The sequence below is a fragment of the Rattus norvegicus genome, chromosome X, assembly GCF_021556685.1.
Source record: "Rattus norvegicus strain SHRSP/BbbUtx chromosome X, alternate assembly SHRSP_T2T, whole genome shotgun sequence".
NCBI lineage: Eukaryota > Metazoa > Chordata > Mammalia > Rodentia > Muridae > Rattus > Rattus norvegicus.
The window spans coordinates 37,552,888-37,576,329 of NC_141554.1; the positions used below are offsets into that span (position 1 = coordinate 37,552,888).

At 40.9% G+C, this 23,442-nt stretch overlaps 2 protein-coding genes across 5 annotated transcripts in view; both read right to left on the bottom strand.

The window, feature by feature from the left end:
- The window catches only part of Vegfd (vascular endothelial growth factor D), a 35,631-nt gene extending 24,513 nt beyond the window's left edge, over positions 1–11,118 (bottom strand). For 2 of the 4 annotated variants that reach the window (XM_087600231.1, NM_001434266.1), the window contains 2 exon segments: positions 10,992–11,118; positions 10,451–10,646 (listed from right to left, as the gene is read on the bottom strand). In XM_087600231.1, the coding sequence (XP_087456357.1) occupies positions 10,451–10,540 (90 nt within the window). In that variant the 5' untranslated portion in view covers positions 10,541–10,646; positions 10,992–11,118. 4 annotated transcript variants of the gene reach the window in all.
- Positions 11,119–11,344: 226 nt separating this feature from the next.
- Positions 11,345–23,442, bottom strand: part of Pir (pirin) — a 110,620-nt gene continuing 98,522 nt past the window's right edge. Inside the window, exons 8-10 of the mRNA NM_001009474.1 lie at positions 22,985–23,067; positions 15,026–15,092; positions 11,345–11,957 (exon numbers count right to left, since the gene is read on the bottom strand). Coding sequence (NP_001009474.1) covers positions 11,842–11,957; positions 15,026–15,092; positions 22,985–23,067 — 266 coding nt within the window. The 3' untranslated portion in view covers positions 11,345–11,841. The remainder of the gene's footprint in view (positions 11,958–15,025; positions 15,093–22,984; positions 23,068–23,442) is intronic.

Sequence of the window (23,442 nt, forward strand, 5' to 3'; positions counted from 1 at the left end):
GCTTAGTGGTTAAGAACACTAAATACTGTTCCTTTATAGGACATTTAAGAACTCAAACTGGATTGCCTGGGCTCTTTAACAAGAGAGGACAATGATACCAGACAGATTAAAGGCCTTGCATAGGAACAATTAGTCAAAAAATCTCATTCTTTATATATCCAAAACAATAATTCTAGAGACAATAATTTGGTATACAAGTCAATTTATAAATACAAGTGCTCAGTATCCTCAATTTAATCCTCGAGGACTTACCTTAATAAATAATATCCTTACTATATCTTAATAAATAAATAGGGGGAGTTATCCCTGTATGCTAAATAATGCTCCTTTTATTTCAATTTTAAAATTTGGATGCCAAAGTTTATGGCACCCTACAACTAGGCATACTTCTGCCTAGGTAAAATAGAAAGATCCACATATTGACACGATCCTGTCCAGATATTTTATATGGGGAAGAGGGAATGTTTGTGTTTTTTCTACAGGATGCTACAAGAGTGTGCCAACTGCCTGAGTGGTTGCTGAGACTTGCTGATCCTGGTTGCATGAAGATTCAGCTTTCGTGGTTCGGGTCCCTGGAGTCATTCCTCTGCCCTGAGAGGAAGATGAAAGATTCCCCCTCCTCATTTGTCATCACAGAGATTTTGCCGTTGCTGCAGTCAGTATTACCGCTGCGTGTGTCCCATCCCACTATGGCCCGCTCTCTGACCCTCTGTGCACTGCTGCTTGCTGGAGAAGACTGGACTCCAGCCGTTGCTGCCCCCCTCATTTCCCTGGTGACTCTTGCTGCCTTAACTGGTCATTTTACAGACTGTAGCTTCACAGGAATGCCACCTGCGTAAAGCTGCTGTGGACTGGGGAACTCTGCCCTGGTTGTACAGATCTCAGAAATGGTTCCATTGTCTGCTGGTTGTTCCAGAGAAAAATGACTGATCCTGAACTGTCCTGGAAAAGACCTTGACACTTTCGCTGCTATTGTAGCAGCCATTACTGCTGCAGACATTGTGTCTACAGTGTCTGGAGTTATCCTCCCCCAATCTATTGTTAGACAAACACAGTGGGTGAACTTTCTGGAGTAGTTGCTAACAGTGGGAAATTCTAAATTCTATTATAGGAACGGCTTGACTACAGCCCTTGGTGGTAACAGCTGAGGTGAACCAGATGAGGTGCCCACTACTTATCGGGAGTGGCTCTGTTTGGTGCAGCCCTATGCTGTGGATTAGTGTTCATGCTATGGTTGGTTTGCAAACTCAGATCTCAATAGAAACGTGACAAGGCCGTTATCACTCAAGCACTTGTGGCCATTGTACAAGGGGCCTCCCCTGGAATTTGGTTATCTATGCTCAAGAATTAGTCAGTATCTGAGTTCTCTGCTCTTGCACCCCATGGATCTGTGGATCCATTACACTGGGATGAGAGAGACTCTCTCTCGGTATCTGAGTTCTCTGCTCTTGCACCCCATGGATCTGTGGATCCATTACACTGGGATGAGAGAGACTCAATGATCCTTTGATCAGCCCTTCCACATTGCTGAGGTTTCCTCATTGCACGCGATAGGGTGATCATGATTTGTTATAAAATAAATGATTTGTTATAAAATAAATAAATAGGGGGAGATGTAGAGGGCCGCTGCCACCACAAGATGGCGCTGGCCTCCGCCGCGCCAGACGACTTCCTTTCAGGAAGTTAACTGTGTGCACATATACAAGAGTGCCTTCGTGCCAGGTCTTTGCCCACTCCGGGGTGTGCCTAATGAGATCATGGGTAAGCGACGAATCAGGTGTGGATGTGCCGCGCTAGGGTGTATATAAGCCACGCCATGCGGGTGCGCAGGGCTCTCTTTAAGATTTAATAAAAGTTTTGGCTGCCACAAGGATTCATATGTCCCTGCGTGTTTTCTTGCTGGCGAGGTCGCGTGTGGGACAAGCCACGAGTCCCCTACTCTAACCAGGACCCTGTAGGAGAAAGGTGCATGTTCCTTGTATCTGGCTGGACTAGATCTCTTCTGCGGAAGCCTTCAGCCCCCTCATCCAGTCCACCTCCTGGTCCCACCATTTTGGTTTGGAGGGTGGGGTTTATCTTTCCCCTACTTCCTAGTTTTTCCTGCGCTCTGCCATCAATTTTAAGTCTTTCCCTACTTGTCTCTCCACCCCTCCCTTTTTTTCTGTCCCATGGTCCTTTCTTCTCCCTCTGCCCTTCCTTGTTTCTTTATCTTTATTTTTGTCCAATATCCATGTCTCTCCTGATTCCCTGTCTTAACCATCTTCAGGGCTGGTCCCACTGAAGGACCAAACTCTTCCCTCTGCCTCTACCTTCCTCGTCCCTGTAATGAATCCTCACACAAACAAAAACCAAATTCCCCTAGTGGAACCTGGACTCTCCACCGCACAGAATTAATTTTTCTGTGTCTGAGGCGGCTGTGAAAAAAAAAGAAAGAAAAGAAAAGAAAGGAAAGGATATTCATATTCATTTAATCAAAAGTTTTGGTCACAACAGAACAGCAAAATATTTTTCTCCTGAAATAATTTTTATTTAAATGTTGATTCTTTTCAAGAAGCAATACTTATCTCTAACAGGTCAGTGTTATAGTTATATAATAGCATCCAGCTAATGGTGAAATAAACCTTGTAAAAATAGTACTTGGGGTTGTAAGCCTAGGTTTTAATGGCTGAGCTATTTCTCCAGCATTTTGGAAGAGAGGTAGAAACCTAGTGCAATGGAAACTTCCAGGAATCTATGAGGGTGACCCTAGCTTAGACTCCTAGCAATGGGAGATATGAATCCTGAACTGGCTATTTTCTGCAACTATACAAATTTTCAAGTATAGGTTTAGGCACACCAACCTAGCCACAAAACCTTTGACCTACAATTTTTCCTGCCTTCAAGATGTGCTGGGGTAAAGGTAACACAGAAGTTGTGGGAGTGGCTAACTAATGGCTGGTCCAAGTTAAGACTCATTCCAGGAGAGGGAATCCATGCCTGACACTGCCTAGAGGGCCAGGAGCTGCAGAGGCTGGATAGTCTAGACACCAAGCACAACTGGCAATCAATCAATCGATCGATCAATCAATCAGTGAAATGATTCCTAAAGATACTCTGTTATAATCTTATACCAGAGTCTAGCATACTCATCATCGAGAGGCTTCATTTAGCAACTGATGGAAGCTGATGCAAAGACCTCTAGTCACACATTAGGCAGAGTTCAGGGGATCCTGCAGAAGAAGGAGAGGAAGGATAGTAGGAGCCAGAGGAATCAATGACAACAGGAGAACATGGCCCATAGAATCAACTTACCAGGGGTCATAGGGGCTCACACAGGGACTGAACCAACAACCAGGGAGCCTGCATGGGACTGACCTAGGCCCTTTGCCTATATGTTACAGTGTGCACCTTGGTGTTCCTGTGGGACTCCTAATAGTAGAAATAGGGGCTGTCTCTGGTTTTCTTTTGCCTGTCTTTGAGACCCTTCTTCTCCTACTGGGTTGCCTCATCTAGCCTTAAAATCTGGGAAGGTGCCTAGACTTATTAAAACTTGATATGTCATATTTGGTTCTTATCATGGGAGATCTGTCCTTTTCTGAAGGGAAACAGAGAGTAGTGGATCTGGGGGAGAGAGGAGTTGGGAGAGACTGGGAGGAAAAACCACAGTTGAGATGTAATATATGAGAGAAGCATAAATTAACTTTTAAAAATAAATTATAGTATTACAGTTTCAGGCATTAAAAAAATCCTTTATACAGGCCAAAGTGAACTCCTCAGAGGCTGGTGAGACATGAAAATGACTAAGACATCTTAATTCTATAAAAAACATCATGTCCACTCACGTGCTTGGCACATGGAAGACATTACACACATGTTTACTGAACTGAATGTACAGCTTTCCTTCTCGCAGGGAGAAAGGGTTTCACTAAGGCAGTATCTGACGAGAGTATTTTTTGTCAAAATTTTCCACATCTTCCTATATCACCCAAGATGAACATAGGTAGGGCCTCCGAAAGCTTTCAGAGAAAAAGACGGAGGTGTCTAAGTGGTGCACAGACACTGTGTGACTAGATTCTGCTTTGTGTAGCTTTCCGTCTGTGACCATCAGGCTGAAATCATGGGCGAAAGTGACTTCACTTTCTAACTTTGGGTTTTAGAAGTGAACTCCCTGTCTGATGGCCTATGGTTGGAAGGACATTTCAGGATTCTTTGACACAGTCATCTAAACCTCATCCCATGCCCACAGTAAAATGAAAAGATAAACACACCGCCTTAAAAATGCTTTTGGATTTTATATAAATCATGAAACAAGGTGAACCATGGTGACAACCAGACACTGTGAGTGTTGTCTTTCACCTGGCCATCTCAAAAATCCTCCAAGGCTAGTCTATCAACTATCAACACCATTTTCAGCATCTACTGTGTGACTGGCTTTGCAAAGTGGTGATTAGAACACTGCCACAAGCAAAACAATGAAACACTCCTCTGCTGAAGACCTTTCATCCTCATGGTGAGGGTGGATTCAACAGGGACAAACAGACCACAAATGTCAGACACAGATGTAGGCCATCAATAAAATAAAACAGTGTAACGACACTGAATCCCATGTGTAAACTGTGACCTATGAGTCACAGGGTGCAGTGTGTTCTTGAACAGCCTGTTAGATAAGAAGGAGCTTTTGCATTCTAAATGGTTGGAACTAATGAAAACAAGGTTATCTGGTGCATAAAATTTGCATACATTAAAATTGCAGCATCTGTAAAGTTATATTGGAGCTCCGTTGCTACTTTTCCAGCCGTGACAACTGCACTTCTTCTGATCTCTGCTCACCTTCCAGCAGTCACTCTAGTTCTTTTGCTCAACCTCAGAACATCCAAATTCCTCCTTCTTTAGCCACTACCCTGAGGGTGGCCTCTGCCTCCTTCAGTTATTTCAGTACTATGCACAAACATAACTGAATTAGAATCTCCCCCTTGATCGTAAGCATCCTGTGCCCCCTCCTTCACATGAGTGCTTTTCATTATTATTGTCCCTGATATATTATAGATTTGTATATTGTCCACTTCCACTAAGCACAATCAAAATACACATTCCAAGGGAGCTGAAATATTATTTCTTGCTGCATCCTCAGATCCTAGACACAGTAGATATTCAATAATACCTGATAAAAATAGATAATGAATTATCAAATATTGGAACGTCATAATGAAAGATACAGGAGAGTCTTTATGGGTTAGGACATCTCAACAAGCCAAGGCTTTCATGATGTTGAAGATGCCTCAGGATGCTTTTGATTTATAATGTTCTTGTATCTTAGTAGGACCATAAGAACCAGAAACAAGAGAGAGAAAAGTGGACTAACCACCATAAAAACATCTCAAGCAGGAATGTTCATTTTATTGTCATCTCCTTTCATCTCAATTCATCTCAACTCCCATCCCCTGCTCATATTACATGATAAAAAAGAGTTCTTTGGGCTGCAGAAATGGCCTAGTGGTTAAAAGTATTTACTGTTGTGGCAAAGAACAGGATTTGGTTCCCATTACTCGAAGCGGGGTGATTAACGGCTGCCTGTGATTCCAGCTTTAGGGGATATAGCGCCCTCTTGTGGCCTCTGCAGGCTCCCACATTCATGTGCATATACCCTGACACAGAAAGCTTAAAATAAAATAAATATCTAAAGGGAAAAAAAGAGTTGGACGTAAACATTGTTCAGGGATGATTTTATTGTCTTTTGCATTCTTATTTCTCTACTACCTTTGTGGGAATATTGTGCTCGAGAGTACCAGGTCTTTTTACTAATAGTGTATTATGGGATCATTGTTTTTATTTCACAAGTTATCTTTGTGACAGGTTTATAGCAACATTTTAGTCACAGACGTTAAGTTAGGATTTTTCGATTAAAAGATGAGTTCTACAAGGAAATATTACACACAGGATGTAAGCGATGGTTCTAGTGTACCTTGGGTCCCATAATATATCAGAATGATGTAAGAGCTGCCACTGAATTCATGGTAAGACAGAAAAATCGCTAAGGTCTCATTGGCCAACAACAAAGCCAGCAAACTCTCCCATATATGACTTTGTGAGTGAGAACGGGGTAGGCAGGAGGAGTGGGTTTGCTTTCTGGAATTAAAGATGGGAGGTGGCACCCATCAGTCTTTTCCGTGCAAACTACTTCTTATTCTAATCTTATGTGGCACTGACTGACTCTACCATCTATAGACATTACAAGTGAGGCGGCTTAAAAGATCGTATAGAGACCCGGCGCCATTTTGGTGGCCGGGCGTGGAGGTGATTCTACACTGAGGGGGAACGCGACAGCAAGGGTGGCAGTGGCAGCGTTCTGGTGCTCGGGTCTGAAACACTGAGGGAGGAGGCGGTTGAGGAAGAGGTGGCAGCGGTGGCGGTGGTCATAGCGGTGGCGGAGGAGGCAGATGAGCAAAAAATCCAATTAAAGTAGATCTTGCAGATGAGAATTTTACAGAATTAAGAGGAGAAATAGCAGGACCTGCAGACACACCGTATGAAGGTGGAGGATATCAACTAGAGATTAAAAAAAATACCAGAAACATATCCATTTAACCCCCCGCAAGGTCCGGTTTATCAGTAAAATATGGCACCCTGATATTACTTCCCTCACAGGGGCTTTTTGTTTGGATGTCCTGAAAGATCAATGGGCAGCAGCAATGACTCTGCGCACAGTATTATTGTCATTGCAAGTGCTGTTGTCTGCTGCAGAACCAGATGACCCCCAAGATGCAGTAGTAGGAAAGCAGTACAAACAAAATCCTGAAGTGTTCAAGCAAACAGCTCGACTTTGGGCACACGTGTATGCTGGAGCACCAGTTTATAGTTCAGAATACACACACACACACACACACACACACACACACACACACACACACACACACACACACAAGACCTCTGTGCTATGGATTTTGATAGGAATGAAGTAATAGTGGCCTTGTCTTCAAAATCACGGGATGTAGAGGCTGCAACAGAACTGCTTCTGAGCAACTGAGGCACAAGAGCTGCTGCCAGCAATGCTCGCCTCTTCTTGAGGAGCGTCAACACCTGTTATTTTTAGGATTCTGCATAAATTTCTTTTAAACTGGCATTCTTGCCTAATGATGTTACCTAGGCACCATTGGAGACTGCAAAAAAAATTCCCTACTTTGTAAATAAAGCTAATTAAACGTTTGTGTAAGTAATAATAATTTTAAAAAGGTAGTATAGAGCAAAGCTGAAGAAGAAAGAAACTCTTCCAAAAGAGTTCTGAGTGCTACAATGGCCTAGAATGACTTCTTTACTGATAGACTGACAGGTCCTCAGTGCTCTGTGGAAAAGATCCATAGACACTACCTTCATCCAGCATCTTATAATGACTCCGAACATACCCGGTGACAACAATTATTTATTAAAGCAGCCAGAAGTCATGCTAGAGGGAAGGTCATTGCTTATGGCAAAATCATACGGTTGTTGGAAATGATTAGTAAGTATCTAGAGAGTACAATAGTGTGGTTAGATTTATAACATAGGCTGTTATGATGTTCCTACCTTAAGAAACTATCTCTGCTCATTTCAACTGTACAAAAATCATGAGAAATTAGAAACTGAAATAAATCCCACATCTACTCAGCAATCTGATTATAGTAATGAAGCAAGCACAGGGTTTTTTAATTAAAAAATTTTAAGATTTATTTATGTATATGAGTACTTTTTCTTTATATATGTATTGGGTCACATGGGTGCCTGATGTCCCATCGGGTCAGAAGGCATCAGATCTCCTGTAACTGGACTTATGGAGCCACTGAGAACAAAACCAGGGTCTTCTGCAAGATTTAGAAGTGCTCTTAACCATTGAACTATCTTTCTAGATCTTCGTTTTGCAAAGAAAGTATTAAGATTTCAGAAAAGATTTACTTCAGCTCATATGTTCCAAGCAGTGTTGACCCCAAACAGCTGGTTTTCCAAGCATAAGCTGCAAGACTATATAGCGAAATTAGGGTGTCTTTCACTCAAATGGCATTAAGCACAATTGTCCTGGACTAGTAGCCATTTACATTCTTTTTTGAGTTTTTTCTTTTATTGGATTTTTTATTTACATTTCAAATGTTATTGCCTTTCCCAATTTCCCCTGCAGAAAACTGCTACCCCCCCTGCTTCATGAGGGTGCTCCTCTAGCCACCCACTACTCCCTCCCACCTCCCCACCCTGACATTCCCTTACACTGGGGGTTTCCAGCCTTGGCAGGACCAAGGGCTTCTCCTTCCATTGGTGCCCAACAAGGCCATCCTCTGCTACATATGCAGCTGGAGCCATGGGTCTGTCCAGGTGTGCTCTTTGGGTAGTGGTTTAGTCCCTGGGAGCTCTGGTGGGGTCTGATTGGTTGATATTGTTGTTCTTCCTATGGGTTGCAAACCCCTTCAGCTCCTTCAATCCTTTTGCTAACTCCTACATTTGGGACCCCATTCTCACAAATTCACAGAAGAATGTCACAGTCACTGCCTAAGCTGAATAATCAGGACAATTCTCTAAATTAAGAAGTTAAGTTCAGACCAGGAGGAGAGAACAGCCTGGAAACAGATTTAGCATTACAGCAATTCTAGAACAGATGTGATCAGAAAAGCAAGAGTAGAGAAAATGATGCTCTCATAGACTCAGTACTGAGGAGGACCCATGATGATTTGAATAACAAATGACATATTCTTTATATCTAAAGGCAAAAAACTAATCAAGTATCCTAAACCATTCCTACCCTGAATATATTTCTATGATACATTTTCATTTAAATAAGAAAGACACCAATTTTAAGGAATAGATTTCTTTGATTTTGTTTTCATTTAAAGAGGTGGGGGGAGACTATATAAATCAAAATTATATGTCATTATACTTCACCACTCAGTAATGTGTGTCCCCAAACTTCTACTTAATTACAGGCAACACTTCACATAAGAAATGATCTAATTCAGCTGGCGTCTGGGAAGCTGTAAACTCAGGGGAAATATAAGGGCATGTAAGAGAAACATTGAAAGGCATGTTAGTAAACACATGTTGTACATCTGTCCTCTGTCAGGGCATGTTTTCTGTCACATAAAAATTCCGTTGATTTTTCTCATTGCCCCATTCAAGAAATTTAAATGGAAACAGTAAATTTAAGACTTCACATGTGCCCAGGACACAGAGAGGTTTCCGGTAGCTGTGTCTATTAAAGAGTAAATTACAAACAGGGATGGCTTCACTGGGGCCTAGCGTTAAAGACGTGTTAGGCGAAATGTCAAACAGCATCATGCTGGGTAGGAAGTAAAGCTTCCTGTGTAGCAGCCTGAATCTTTCAAGGTTTGGGAGTCAAAGTGCACATGGCAGAAAGAACACTTCTCAGCTCTACCTGACTGTCACCAGCCTTGATGTCCACCCTCCATGTCAGGCGGCAGGGGAAAGGGACTTTTGAGTAGAGTTGACAGGGTGAAAACTGTAAATGGAGCCTGTTAGTCTTGTTCTATGAAACCCGGATAACACAGTCACTGCCTGTTTATGGACTATAGGCATACGGTGCTTCCCATGTAAAACAGCTCACATCCTCATGAATTAATTTTCCCCTCCGGGGGGCGATATGCTTCCCCCTATCGAAAATGCAAGCCACAAAACTCAAGCCCACATCTGATTTCTATCTGTTCATAGCCAGAGATTTCTAAAGCAGTCACAATTTAGTAGCACTCCAGTCAAAAAGAATTACATCTGAGTCCGAGTCCTTTTCAAAAATAAAAAGGTTTGAAAGATACAAAATATGGAGCTAAAATGTTATTCTAGCAGTCAGTAGCCCCCTAGTTCATCCTTTTTGCATGGTTCTCAATGTCTTGGGCTGTCCTTGATGCTTGCTCATAGGACCAAAGATTTGATGACTACTTAATCTTAGACACATTTTTCTAAAACAGAAGCACGAAAATAAAAACAGACCCCAAGAAAACATCTTTTTTCCCCCTGGATGGTCGCAATTGGTAATTTGCAAAACCAGACAGATTACACCCCTGGAAAACAATGCGATTTTCAATTTACAGAAGAAATCATTCAACCTTCTGCTCACAACCTACCTACAAACCAAAGGTCCACAAAACTGTATGTGCCACGTAGGCAGATCAAAGCTTCATAGGAAAACCACCGGGCCGTCTGCAAGCGTAACTGGGAGCAGACTGGCTCTATGTTGAAGATTTCCAGAATGCTCATGTTCTAGTCCCCTTCCAAACACACGCAAGAAATAAAAATAGCCCTTCAAATTGTCATCCACATGCACATTGTCAAAAACTCATGGCAGGAAACTTAGTAAGCCCCCCAAATAAAGCAGTCAGTCATGCGCGCAGGCTAAGAATAGGCAGGGCTTTTTAGACGGCTTCCAAAACAGTAAGGGCAAAGGACTTTTTCTGTGAAAGCCACTAAAGAGAAATAGAACACAAAAATCAAGTTCACCTACCTTCACTGCTCGGTGTTCACTACTGAAGCCCTGCACCAGGTACACATAGGACATCATGAGAATATTCACTGCGGCCCACTCTCCATACATTTTGAATATTTCAAATGTCCACTGATGGCTAAGCAGTTGTTTCCAGGCAGCTACTGAAAAGTGTTGCAAAAGGCATTCTCCAGAAGCAAAGTTTGAAGCCCCAAAACTTTACATGGAAAAAAATATCACATGATCAGTTGTAATCAAAATCCAATGAAATGACTTGAGTTAGTCAAGGACTCCCCCACGGCCACACACAATCTTAGTATGGGAGAAAGAGATGAAAACTATTTCAAAGTTTCCCGCTGCACAAATAATCAAGAGGTGGCCATGTCTTCCACTTGAAGCTAGAAATTACTCTACAGACATTTCGTATTCAGAAAGTTGAAGAAAAAAAAAATCCCACCCTATGCTCTAAGTTCTAGCCGCTTTATAAGGAGGAGGTATGATCAGAGACACTTGCAGCTACAGCAGGCTGGAACCCAACTATGGATTAAAACTTTTTCACAACCTTCAAGGAAGCTTGCAGGAGACTATGTCTTAAATCTGACAGAGAGTTTGGCAGAAAATGCTGGGAAGTCTTGGCTGGAATCCTGCTGTGTTCCTAGCACTAGCAGGGTAGTTTTCAAAGCTGACTCACATGGTCAGGACCACTGTGTCTTTTAAAGCACATAGCCTGTAACATGACACCCAGAGTACATTCCTGACGGCTGGGGTGGCAGCTGGACTGCAGAAGGGGGGACTTTAGATGCTCAGATATCTGCAGCCAGTGGTACAGAAAGTGACAAAGAAAATGCTTCAAGAAAATCCCGAAGGGCAGAGAATAAAAAGGCATCTACTCACATATAAAAAAAAAAGCACACGTACATAGCAATTATTTTTAATAGGCACTTAATAATTTCCATCAAATGAACATTGTCTTTTTTTTTAAAGCAACAATTAAACTTATTTGCATGTGTCAGGAAATATCTTACATATATCACTACCATTTTTTATTGTTTATACATTTCCTTTTAAAATTAGTTACCCTGTTCTTTGACAATTTCATACATGTATATAATGTATTCTGAAGACTCACTACAAAAAAGTCCTTTCATTCTAATGTGAAATTCTATTTTTTTATTTTTGCATTTTCAAGACAGGGTTTCTCTGTGTAGCCCAGCTGTCCTAGAACTGAGTCCGTAGATAGATGGGCTTCGAAATCAGAGATCCCGATGTCTGACCCCTGGAGTGCTGGGACTAAAGGAATGTGTCACTATGTCCATCTCAATGTAGAATTCTTTAGACGTTTCAGCTAAATCAGCTTTGAAAATTGAATATAATGAATGGTCAGATCATACAAATGGCAGCATTTCAGCCCATCATTGGTTTCCAATCTTTGACTTCCAGGTTTTGGCCCCCTCAAAACCATTTTTTGCATTCCTGAAATCAAGAATGGCCTCAGAAATCTCCTCATTGGTATTCATCACAAACGGACCTAGGGCAGAAAGAGACATTCACTAAGTTCTGGGTGATAACATGTCCTTCTACCACTAGAAGTGGTATATATTCCTATAGAGCCTCAGCTAAACCAAAATCTAGGCACCAATAGCCCATTTTCACGCTGTTCAGTCATACAGTACTGGCATTTGAGTTTTGTGGCTAGGACTATATACCATTATACCCCATCACTCAGACCAGACTTAGATAAACAGGATTGGGTCTCATGTCCACTGCAGGTTCCTCGCCAGCAGTGACACTCCCTTTATTCGGCACATTCTTTGTCGTTGTCGTTGGTAGAACCTGAACTGATGTCAGGAACTGAACCAAGCAGATGAAGTACACACATAGTACACAATTCAGTAAATCATTTTTCTTTGTGTACCTTACCATCTTATGAAAAATAAATCACAATTAATTTTACTCAATGACTCGCATGATATGTACAAAACAATGAGCCATTATTTTTAAGACTATCATTATGGCAAGTTATTATTGATATTATTAATAATATTAGCAGTACCTGTATCTATTGTTCATCTCATGAAGCAGTTTCTCTGTAGCCTTACTAAAGTTAGTTCACATAAAAACCCAGCTAGACTGTAGCAGAGCTTTGGTATCTAAGTAGTGTATGGGGCTATGCCTGTCTGCGATGATTCTAAATCTGTTCTGAAAACTAACAGAACTTTCATTCCAACAGAAGTCCTTGTACATTTACATTTTTTTGGTAGTTCTCCAGAAGATACGTCCATGTGCCCTAATGGAACCATAGACTAGGTCAAGTTCGTAAGTTTGGCTAGTTTCTCCTTCCTGATATGATGAGTCACTAAAATGCGTTTGCAATGAAAGGGATTTTGTCTTTCTGTAAACTTCTTTATGCTTCTATTGTTTTATCTTTCCTTTCGATCATAATTTCTCTTTCCCCCCCACCACTCCAGAAGATATATCATACTGGTGTGACCATCCTCTTGCCAGGGATCACCAACAACATAGCTTTAATAAATCTTACTAATGCATTTCAAGTCAAGAAGCATTTATTAAAAAATTTCTTAGTGTCAACCATTTTCTTTTAATTCACCAAAGGGCTAGGGAAAGGACGTCTTAGATTTTATTGGTCAAACAGATCAAATACTGAATCAAGGACTCACTTGTTACACACAATAATCTTCTCACAGTTTACCCAGGTGGAGCCATACCACTCCTATGCCCCAACTCTTTCTGTAGTATATGTCTATATCCTATTTTGACACCATACCATGTCGCTCAGTTTTATAAACTGTCCTTGGATCACCTAGGAAGTTATGGGGACAAAAGAAGCCTTGACCGAATGTGTATTATTGACAAGAACCAATGCCTCCAACTCATGGGAAATAGCAAAACCTCCCTCAAGTCAGGCTCAGGAAATTAGCAAGCCTTCCTCTGGTTTGTGTGAGGACATTGGTAGTGCATGCGAAAACTAACAACCACAGCTTCCTCATCCTGGATGGCTACAACCTGAGACTGCTCCCCTGAGACAAGCTAACTCTTCTCTGCTGTGCTGCACACACACACACACACACACACACACACACACACACACACACACACACGAAAGGTGCCGAGGTTCTGAGTTGCAGCACAGTCATTGACACTCTATCAGATCAACTACAGGCCAACCAATTGCAGCTTTCTGTAGATGTGTCTGTGTGCCTGCATTTTCTTTATTCCCTTGTCACCGCAGTCAGGTTTCCAGGGTTGTTTCAAAGATTAAATAACTAACCCTTGCAAAACACGCTGACCAATTCTTAGTACATAGTAAATGGTATTGATGCATACGTTAAGAAAATGAAATATCTGCATGTTTTTTTCTCTTGCGTGCGGGAGGGACATAACTCCATCAAAGTTAAGATAGTTTTCTGTTCCCACATGCTGTGACATCTATGCCTAATGTCATCATTAAGAGCACTCAGTAACAAGAGGAGCAGGCTGTTGATAATTCACAAAAACCACAACCAGTCCTAAAGTACTTTCAAGATGTTTGTGGCTGCTTATAAACATGCAAAGGCAAAACAAACAAACAAACAAACAAACAAACAAACAAACTTACTTAAAAAGAAGACTAAATTAAACTAACCAGATCAAATGCTTTGCCTCTTAGTAACTGACAGTTGAAGAAGCATATATTTTGTCTGATTAATGTGGGCTAGTGTTTCCATGCTCAGCGGCACTGAAAGAGGATTTATATATGCACTGCCTACCAATTTGCTTTGTCATCTTCATTCAGCTGGACTCTTGGTTCTAAAAACTGCTACAGAGAAAAGGGTCTAACGTAAAACATTTTCATCCCAAGCACACTTCTCCTACACAAATTCCAGTCTACAACTAGATAATGACCCTACTCTACTTACTTGCAGTTTTCTTTGCAGAAGAACAATTTTCTTCAGCCATGACAAAAGGAATAAGGGACTATGAACTTGGGAGGAACACTTTGAACTGTGTAGCATGAGATGTCACAAGCTGGGGGATATGATTTAATATTCCACCTAAATTATTGCTCATAGAAAAAAAGAATACTTTCTAAATATTAAGGGTGATTTAAATGTACAACCAGCTGGGGCTTATCTGAGATCATTGTTTATGCCTGGGAATTCATGCCAAGCGATGGAATATGATGAGATCTTAAGTCATGCTTAATTAAATAATCAGTGAGCTGCACAGTATGTTTTGTAGGCAAAGGTATAAATAAAAAGTTGGGTTCGAGGTGCTTTTACGGTTTTGTCATCTAATAAAGTGCCAATGATACAAGGACATCAAGATCCAAAGAGCTGACGTGATTGTGTACCTCCGCCTTCAAAGTACCTCTTTCATACACTAATTCTATTTCTCTTCTCTCTCTCTCTCTCTCTCTCTCTCTCTCTCTCTCTCTCTCTCTCTCTCTGTCTCTCTCCCTCCCTCCCTCCCTCCCTCCCCCCCCCCTCTCTGTGTATGTGTGTGTGTGTGTGTGTGTGTGTGTGTGTGTGTGTGTGTGTGTGTGTGTGTGAAAGGAAAAGAAAGTGAGAGGTAGGAAAATCAGCATTTTGGACTTACCATGTTGGACAACTGGTTCTCTTAATGGCTCCCCGGCAATTAAGACAAAATGACTTCTTTTGGGATCCTAAAGTCATCCAAAAAAAAAAAAAGCATCCAGCAATGAGCATGTTTATTTTTAAGTGTCAAATTGGAAACAAGTTATAGTTAAGATACAAATTAAGTGGACCACCGCTACCAAGGACAATTTTCAGAAACATCTCCTCTGCAATATGGGAATGTTTATTCCTTAGGATGTTCAGTGTTCTAGCAACTAGAATTCAACAATAGATCCAGGCTACCACTGTATCAACATCTGTAAATTAAAGAAGGAAAATTGAAATCAATGTCTTCTTGGTGTTTGTGTGTCTGTGTGTGTGTATGTAGGTCAGTGTGCATATATGTGTGTTTGGAGGCCAGATGTCTTTGTATGCAGGTCTATCTGCATATGTATGTGTGGAGCGGTCAGAGGTCTTTGTCAAGTGTCTCCCTCAATACCTCTCCACCTTATTTTTGAAAGCAGGGTCTCTCTGTGAAAGCAGAGCTCACCCTTTGCCTAGATGACTGGATAGCACACTCCAGGGATTTGTTTAGGCTTAGCTCCCATGTAGGGTTTCAGATGTGTGCTATCGCGCTCAGCCGTGTACATGGCTGCTAGGTAATCAGACTCAAGTCCTTATTATTCAAGCAATTCACTCACCCAACCATCTCTTCAGTACCAAAGTTATGGTCATCTTTAACAGAAACATCTTCCCAACAATCTGATTACATTAGCTTGTCTCTTACGAACAAAGACTTTTTTTTTAAATTTTTTTTGCCTTTTCTTTACTATTTATTTTTTCCATAGAATATATTTTTGGTCATCTTTCCCTTTCCTCTTATCCCATCTTCTCCTTAGTCACATACTTTCAAATTCTTTCTTATTCTTAAAAAACAAACAAACAAAAACTCCTCCAACCAATCCCCCAAAAGCACATGTGTGCAAGTACACACACACACACACACACACACACACACACACACACACACACCACGGAGTTCATTTGTGTTGGCCAACTAATCCTGAACACAGAGCCTGCCCTGGAGTCTAGCGGCTCCATGGAAGAGAACTGATTTTTCTTCTCCTAGATACTATCAACCGTAAATAGATTCTTGTTAGTGGTGAGACTTTGTGACCATGTTCCCCTTTCTCCAGGTCAGGATTTGTCCAGTTTGAACTGTGCAGGCTATGTGCATGCTGTCACAGTCTCTGTGAGTTGATATGTACATCAACTTTGTTCTGTCTGGAAAACACTCTTTCATTGACGTCATCTACCACTTCTGACTCTTACAATTCTTTCTATCTCTTCTGCAACAATCTAATGTCTAAGATTCATTCATTCATTCATTCATTCATTCATTTATTTTTTAACATGGATGAGTGTTTTGCCTATATGTATGTCTGTACCACATGTGTGCCTTATGCCTAAAGAGGCTAGAAGAAGGTGTTGATACACCAGTACTACTTACATATAATTGTGAGCTGCCATGTGGGTGCTGGGAATCTAACCTGGGTCCATTTGAACGGCAACCAGTGCTCTTAACTGCCAAGCTCAGTCCGACAATATAATTTTTTTAAATGGTAATAATACTTATACAAATCCAAAACCAAGATTTTATTGCTTTGTCACTTACTAAAGTAATATGAAATGTGCCTCGACACCTTTAAAATAAAAACACATACACAATATAAAATATATATGTAAATGTGGGTATAATGTTTGGAGAATTGTTTTTATATCAATGCACTTCTGGTTTAAAAATGATATGATCGTTCTACAATAAAAAGATAAATATTTAAAAGTAGCTACCATGCTCCGCTCTTGAAATCATATGGCAGTAGTGAATGGCAGTCGGGGCTGCTGATAGGTTCCAGACTGTCGTCATTCTGCTTCCCCAATTGCTAACTCTTCTAACCCAAAGTATCCCCAGACCCATTTCCACAGCTCTGGCTGCATGCATCTCCATCAGCTTCTCTTTCATGGGGTCATGTTAGTGACTGACTGTGCTTGGCAACTTTTCTGATTTCTTACATTTCTTTTCTTTTCTTTTTTAAATGCCTTCAAGTCCCTAGCATCTCCTACTTGACAATACTCTGGATTGGAAGGAACTTTCTTGTGAGGGCCATATGGTTACACACAGTGACCTAACCTGAAAGGGGGCACATAAAGGAGACCTGAGGCATCCCACGAACAAGTATGCGACTGGAGCCCAGCCTCCAATCTGCTAGTCATTTGGGACACCCCAAGAAGCCAACAGAGGAGCCAACCACAGCAATAATCAGAAACTGTGAACTGTTGCTATTTTAAACCACTAACTACTAATAGTTAATTGCAAATAGGTAAATGAGCATTCCATATTATTTTTATATTTCTTATTGTACATTTCCAGTTTTCTCTCAGGCCTATCTAATTTTCAATCAGATAATAATAATAAATCAAATTACTGTATATTTTAAAACTGTAAGTTTTTAAAACTTCACTCATATTCCAATTATATAGTATTTTCTAATGTTTAACACTATCCTAAATTATATCAAATATTTATGAATTTCTACTAATACAAAGATCTATTTTCATAATTATGTCAAATAGTTATGTGCTTCTACTAATACAAATCTCTTTAATTTGAAGTCATTCCAAAGCCTAGTCTCAGAAGATTGACCTCTGTATTTAACAAAATTATAAATTAACCCTTTTTTCTTCTATCCATTTAATGAAAGCTGCAGGGAGACTGCAATGTGCTTTTCTTTTTGGCTTTAATTAAAGAATTAAATTTAAAGAATTAAATTAAGTAAGAATGCATGGTAGAATGGTTTCTTCAAATTTTTCATCTGCTTTGACATTTATTGTGCCAAAAGAGGCATGAAAAAAAGAGGATGGTACAACAGTGTTCATGTTTGTTTTTGCCATAGCCAAGGAGACAAAATTGAGTTGGAGGGTCAGGAAGTGGAAGGAAAAGAGTTAACGGAGCAGAGAAAAAAGGCTGGCCTGTGTGTCACGTACATGCTGACTGTTCAGAATAAGTTTCCTAATCAGAAGAGAGGTCTTTGGGGAGTGATAAACATGCCCTGTTTCCACACTGTGGAATGAGAAAATGCTAAAAACAAAAGCCTGACTCGCATATTACTCAAGTAAAATGATGACTTCCCAGTTCATATTTGGACAGCAGGAGAGAAGGACGCATGCATTTTGTCTGAAATGAGAAATTAGAAACCCTTTAGGAGTCAAAGAGAAGTTTTCCATCCCCATAAAACCTGAAGATTTCTGCTTCAAACCTTTTTTGATATTTTATGTACTTACATGTCAAATGTTATCCCCTTTCCCCCTCTCCTATACCCACCCTCTCCCACTGCTTCTAAGAGGATTCTCCCACTTCCACCCACCAACTCCCAACTCAACACCCTGGCATTCCCCTACACTGGGGAAACAAGCCTTCACAGGACCCAGGGCTTCTCCTAGTGATGCTGGACAATGCCATCCTCTGCCACATATGTGGCTGGAGTCATGGGTCCCTCCATGTGTACTCTTTGGTTGGTGGTTTAGCCCCTGGGAGTTCTGGGGGTTCTGGTTGGTTGATATTGTTGTTCTTCCTATGGTGTTGCAAAGCCCCTAAGCTCCTTCAGTCCTTTCTCTAACTCCTCTCTTGGGGTCCCTGTGTTCAGTCCCATGGTTGGCTGTGACCATCTGCCTCTGTATTTGTCAGGCTTTGCTGCAAACTTCTTTCAGCCACTTTGCTACAGATTCACCGTCTGGCCAGTCCCCCTTTTAACGTAAGCCATATCTATTTTCTATCCCTTGCTTTAAATGTTTTTTTTACGTTATTTATTGTGTGCATGGGGTGGTGGTGCATGCATACTATGGCATGTATATGAAGGCCAAAGCACATCTTGTGATCATTGACTCTCTTTCACCTGGGGGGATTGAACTTAGGTCGCCAGGCTTGGAGGAAGGGCCATTTCCCACTGACCCCTCTCCCCAGCCCCTGTCTATCTTTTGTTAACAAGACATTAGTAAAAAATCTAATGAGCACTATAACTATTTCCTAGCATGTTAATGTAGTTCAAAGTCCCAGTAGAAAGTGTTCATCACTAGTGTCAAATGAGGAAAGCCATACAAAAGCACAGAGTATGAAAGATGAGCTTAAGACAGCCAGCCCTTAGGTGCCTCTATGCCAATGCCTTGATGGGCACTGACTATCAACATCCTCACACATGGTCCTAGAGGCTCAGATGACTCTTTCATGTAGAACAACTCCCAACTCCAAAGCAGGACCTTTCAAACTGCAGCTTACGCCTTTTGCTTTGGTGTGCCTTCTTGGTTCCTAGCGAAGGCTTTTTCATCTGACTTAAATACTAACTTTCGAATTTTCACTCAAGGCCAGCAAGATTGTCAGCAGGTAAAGGTAGTGATCATCAAGCCTCACCACCCAACTTCTATTCCTGACATCCAATATGGTGGGAGGACAGAACGAACTCCTAAGATTCATCCTTTGACATCCTCAAGTGCATCATGGCACTTTAACTAAAAAATAACACAAATAGGTAAGTCGCTTTTGATATCCCATAACTTACTGCCAGGAAATATGGTGAGTTATGTTGGGACCAACAATACATGATCAAAGCCCAGAGGAAAGGCCCAGGGGTCATTTAATGTGTTGATAACTTCTAAATTATGAATTTCTAACTCAGTTAAATTCATTAAGCCACAAAGCTTACAATAGGAGCAGCAGGCCTATGAGAGCGAACCTAAGGCAGGTTTTCTGCCTGCAGTAGCATTTATTACTGTGATTAATTACCTGGAAAAAAACAACAAAAAAAAAAACCAAAAAAAAAAAAAAACCAAAATAATTACCTGGAAAAAAATGACCCAAAAGAAATTGAAGTTCAGTATGATTTAATTGCATACAGTTCTTTCTAGACTTCACTGTTTATACTTTGGGCATCAGTGGTAAGATCAAGCAGTGAACTATTATCAGTTTTGAAAAAAACCTAGTGGTTCTTTTTATTTCTAGTGGGTTTTTTTAATCAAAAACTTTTATACAGAATAAATCAAATCACTGTCGTTAGCTCTCAGTGGGTGGTTTCTTTGGTTTCCGTGTTTAACTGGTTATTTTAATCAAATCATTTGAACGGGACATCCATGGGACTATGACAGTTTAAGGGCATAGGTGTCCTCAACCACTGTTTTCATGACAGCCAGTGTTTATCTACACTTACCAAAAATGAACTTGTGACTCTAAGACTCTGGTACAACTTGCATCTAAAGTTTAGACGGGATCTCTGCAAGTGTACTCATGTACTTCTAACCATCTCTCAGTACAAAAGTCCAGCACACAGTTGTAGGCCAAACTAACATGGGGGGCTTTTGAAACAGGCACTTCAGGATTACCCTGTACAGGTTCAGGATCATGTGTCCAGAATAGTTTGATATTGTTTCTGATCTCTAAGAACTTTGAAATATTTGGCTTCCTTATAGAGTACCCATGCTTTGGGCTTTGTCCATGAAGTCAGATTCTGGCCCAAGGACTTTTTAAAACCTGGTATAAACCAAAGCCACTGCCATTGTTAGGTGTCATAGCAGACTTAAGAATAATGGTATGGCTTGGGGAGATTGTTCAGTGGTTAGAGCACTTGCCACACAAGCATGAAGACTGGGGTTTGCATCATCAGACATTTTTGTCTATTCCAGCTATGTTCTGACTGCAGCTTCCGCCATCACTTCTTTCCATTTTAGCTTCTACATCTTTCTGCAGGGTATTCTTTGTGATGTAATAGGGAGAACTGAGGTTGCCAAATGTAACCAGACCCTACTGAAAACTACATATATCAGCAACTTCTGGCCCAAAAATAATTTTAAAATTTTTTCTCTATATTGGGCTGAGGTATGCAATATTTTTAGCAGCTCAAATGTGGCAGTTTTGTGTGTTTTGACATAAAACAGAGTGCATAGACCCTGGGATATGCATTTTTCTGGTGTTTTTGACATTTTGTTTTATTGTGTTTATAATTCATAGAGGTACTGCTGATTATCAAGGCAGGAGAAGGTTAATTATTTACTACTAAGTTGGACAGAGATAGAAAGTCTCCCCCAGTCCATTGCATTACATGATACTAGGGTCAGAGACCTAGAAGTGAGAGAGATCGCCTCTCCATTCAGCTGCCACTGAAGTAGTTCCTATTCCCACTTTTCAAACTGGAACTATCCAGGCAATTGTGCACAATTGTCTCCTTAATCATCTTTACTGGGGAGTGACACAAATCAATGAGAATGCCTTAATGGGCTCACAGAATGATGAACCAATTGCTCAATGAAACGAAACACAGACAGACAGACAGACAGACAGACAGAAAGAAAGGAAGGAAGGAAGGAAGGGAGAGAGGGAGGGAGGGAGGGAGGGAGGAAGGAAGGAAGGAAGGAAGAAAGAAAGAAAGAAAGAAAGAAAGAAAGAAAGAAAGGAAGGAAGGAAGGAAGAAAGGAAGAGAGAGAGAGAGAACTGAGAAACCCAGAAAAATAGCTCCCAAGACCCTTAAAATGTAAAAAGCAGAGATTCATTTAAAGGAACTATGGAAAACGTCATGCGCTCTTCTTAGCTCCAAATGGGGATGATTCTGAAAGGAGTCTCAGTGAGCAGGCAGATCTGCATTCATACTGCTGAATGGCTAGCTTAGTTTTACTTCTGCTAAAATAAATGAATAAATAATTTAGTTTTATGATGGCAATATTAAAAAACAATGAAGATGCATTGCTTCTAGATCCAAATATAGACTTTTACAAGATTGTTAAAGGCAAGCAATGAATGCTTATGAAACTCTAGAAATATACCAATAAAAACCTCAAAATAGAGCAATGTAATCAGCAGAAATTAGTAAGCAGGCTTATTAAAACAGTGGCATAATTTATTTCCCAAGGAAGAGAAAAAAAATTCCAGCTCATTGGGTGATTTAAGCATTTTCATGGAAATCAGTAAATTAAAGGGGAGGGAAAGATCGTAAGAGCTGAGGCAGTGGACATCTATAGTGAAACTATTTTCTGGACATGATGGGCCACTGTACATATGAATTCAAAGGGGTTATGACTCTATGCACAAGACTTACACACGATCAAGTCAGACAAAATCCCATCAGGGATGGAGGAGGGATTGTGAGGTCCCACCATGTCTGAGGAACTATTGGCACCTAATGGCTGATTGTGGGTGGAAGTGTTAGTTGTCTGCAGGAATCCAACTCCTAGAGGCTACCCATGCTCCAGATGACGGTCCTACACCATTGCACATACAAGCAGCATACTAGGTGGACTTGGTGGGTTAAAAACAGAGACAGTACATGAAGAAATAATGAGGGAGAGGGGGCAGATTGGAAATGGAAGAAAGGGAATGGATTTGTTTTTAAAACACTCAAACATTTTTTAAAAAGATAATTGAATGTTTGGGGCTAGGGAAATGGCTTAGTTGGTAAGAGCACTTGCTGTTAAACCATGAGAACCTGAATTTGAATCCCAGTCACCCACATAAAAATGAATGTATGTGATGACACATAGCTATAACCCCCAGGTTTCGGGGTGGATATGTGTTCAGATGTTCAGAAACAGGTAGATTCTGAGAGTTCCCTGGTCAGGTAGCCTAGATGAAATAGCGAGTTTCAAGTACACAGAGAGATCCTGTCTCAACAGTCTCAAAGGAATAAGGTGGGAAGTGACAGAACAGGACATTCAACATCCTCCCTTGGCATCCGCATGTATGTGTGAGCATGAGTACCTATACCTGCACGTGTCACATGCATGCACGTGCACACATGTGCGTGTGCACACACACACATGCACACACACCACACACACACCACACACCACACACACACACACACACACACACACACACACACACACACACACACACGCAGGCACACACATGGGGCATGAAGAAAGAAAATTAAGTTTAAAATACCTTATTTTCCAACTGGACAGTGTCACCTTCTCCAAGCACTGCTGTGCGATGCGGTTCTATCTTTTGTTGAGCATCATCAGGCCCTACAACAAAAGATGAGCCAGTAACGTCAGTGACTGTCGTGGTATACTGACCCAATCACCACACTTTTGGTCAACTACTTAGCGCCATAATGCTCATTTTGATTTCAGAATTAGCAGATTTAGGGAAGCCCCTTGAATTTGAGGGTTGTTTACACTTATTATTGTTAAAGGTTAAGATGGACTGGTTTTCAGTGCAGTAAAGAGCAGGGAAGTGAATCCTGAAACATGTTTCCATTTATATTCTTAGTGCCATGGCTACGTGACTGACTTTTAAAAGCCCTTGAAATTGCATGTTCATAAGAATGTTCTCTTGTGTAAAATACAAAGCTCATAAGAAGCAAACAGAGTTAGAAAAATGATCAAGTGTTATCGATA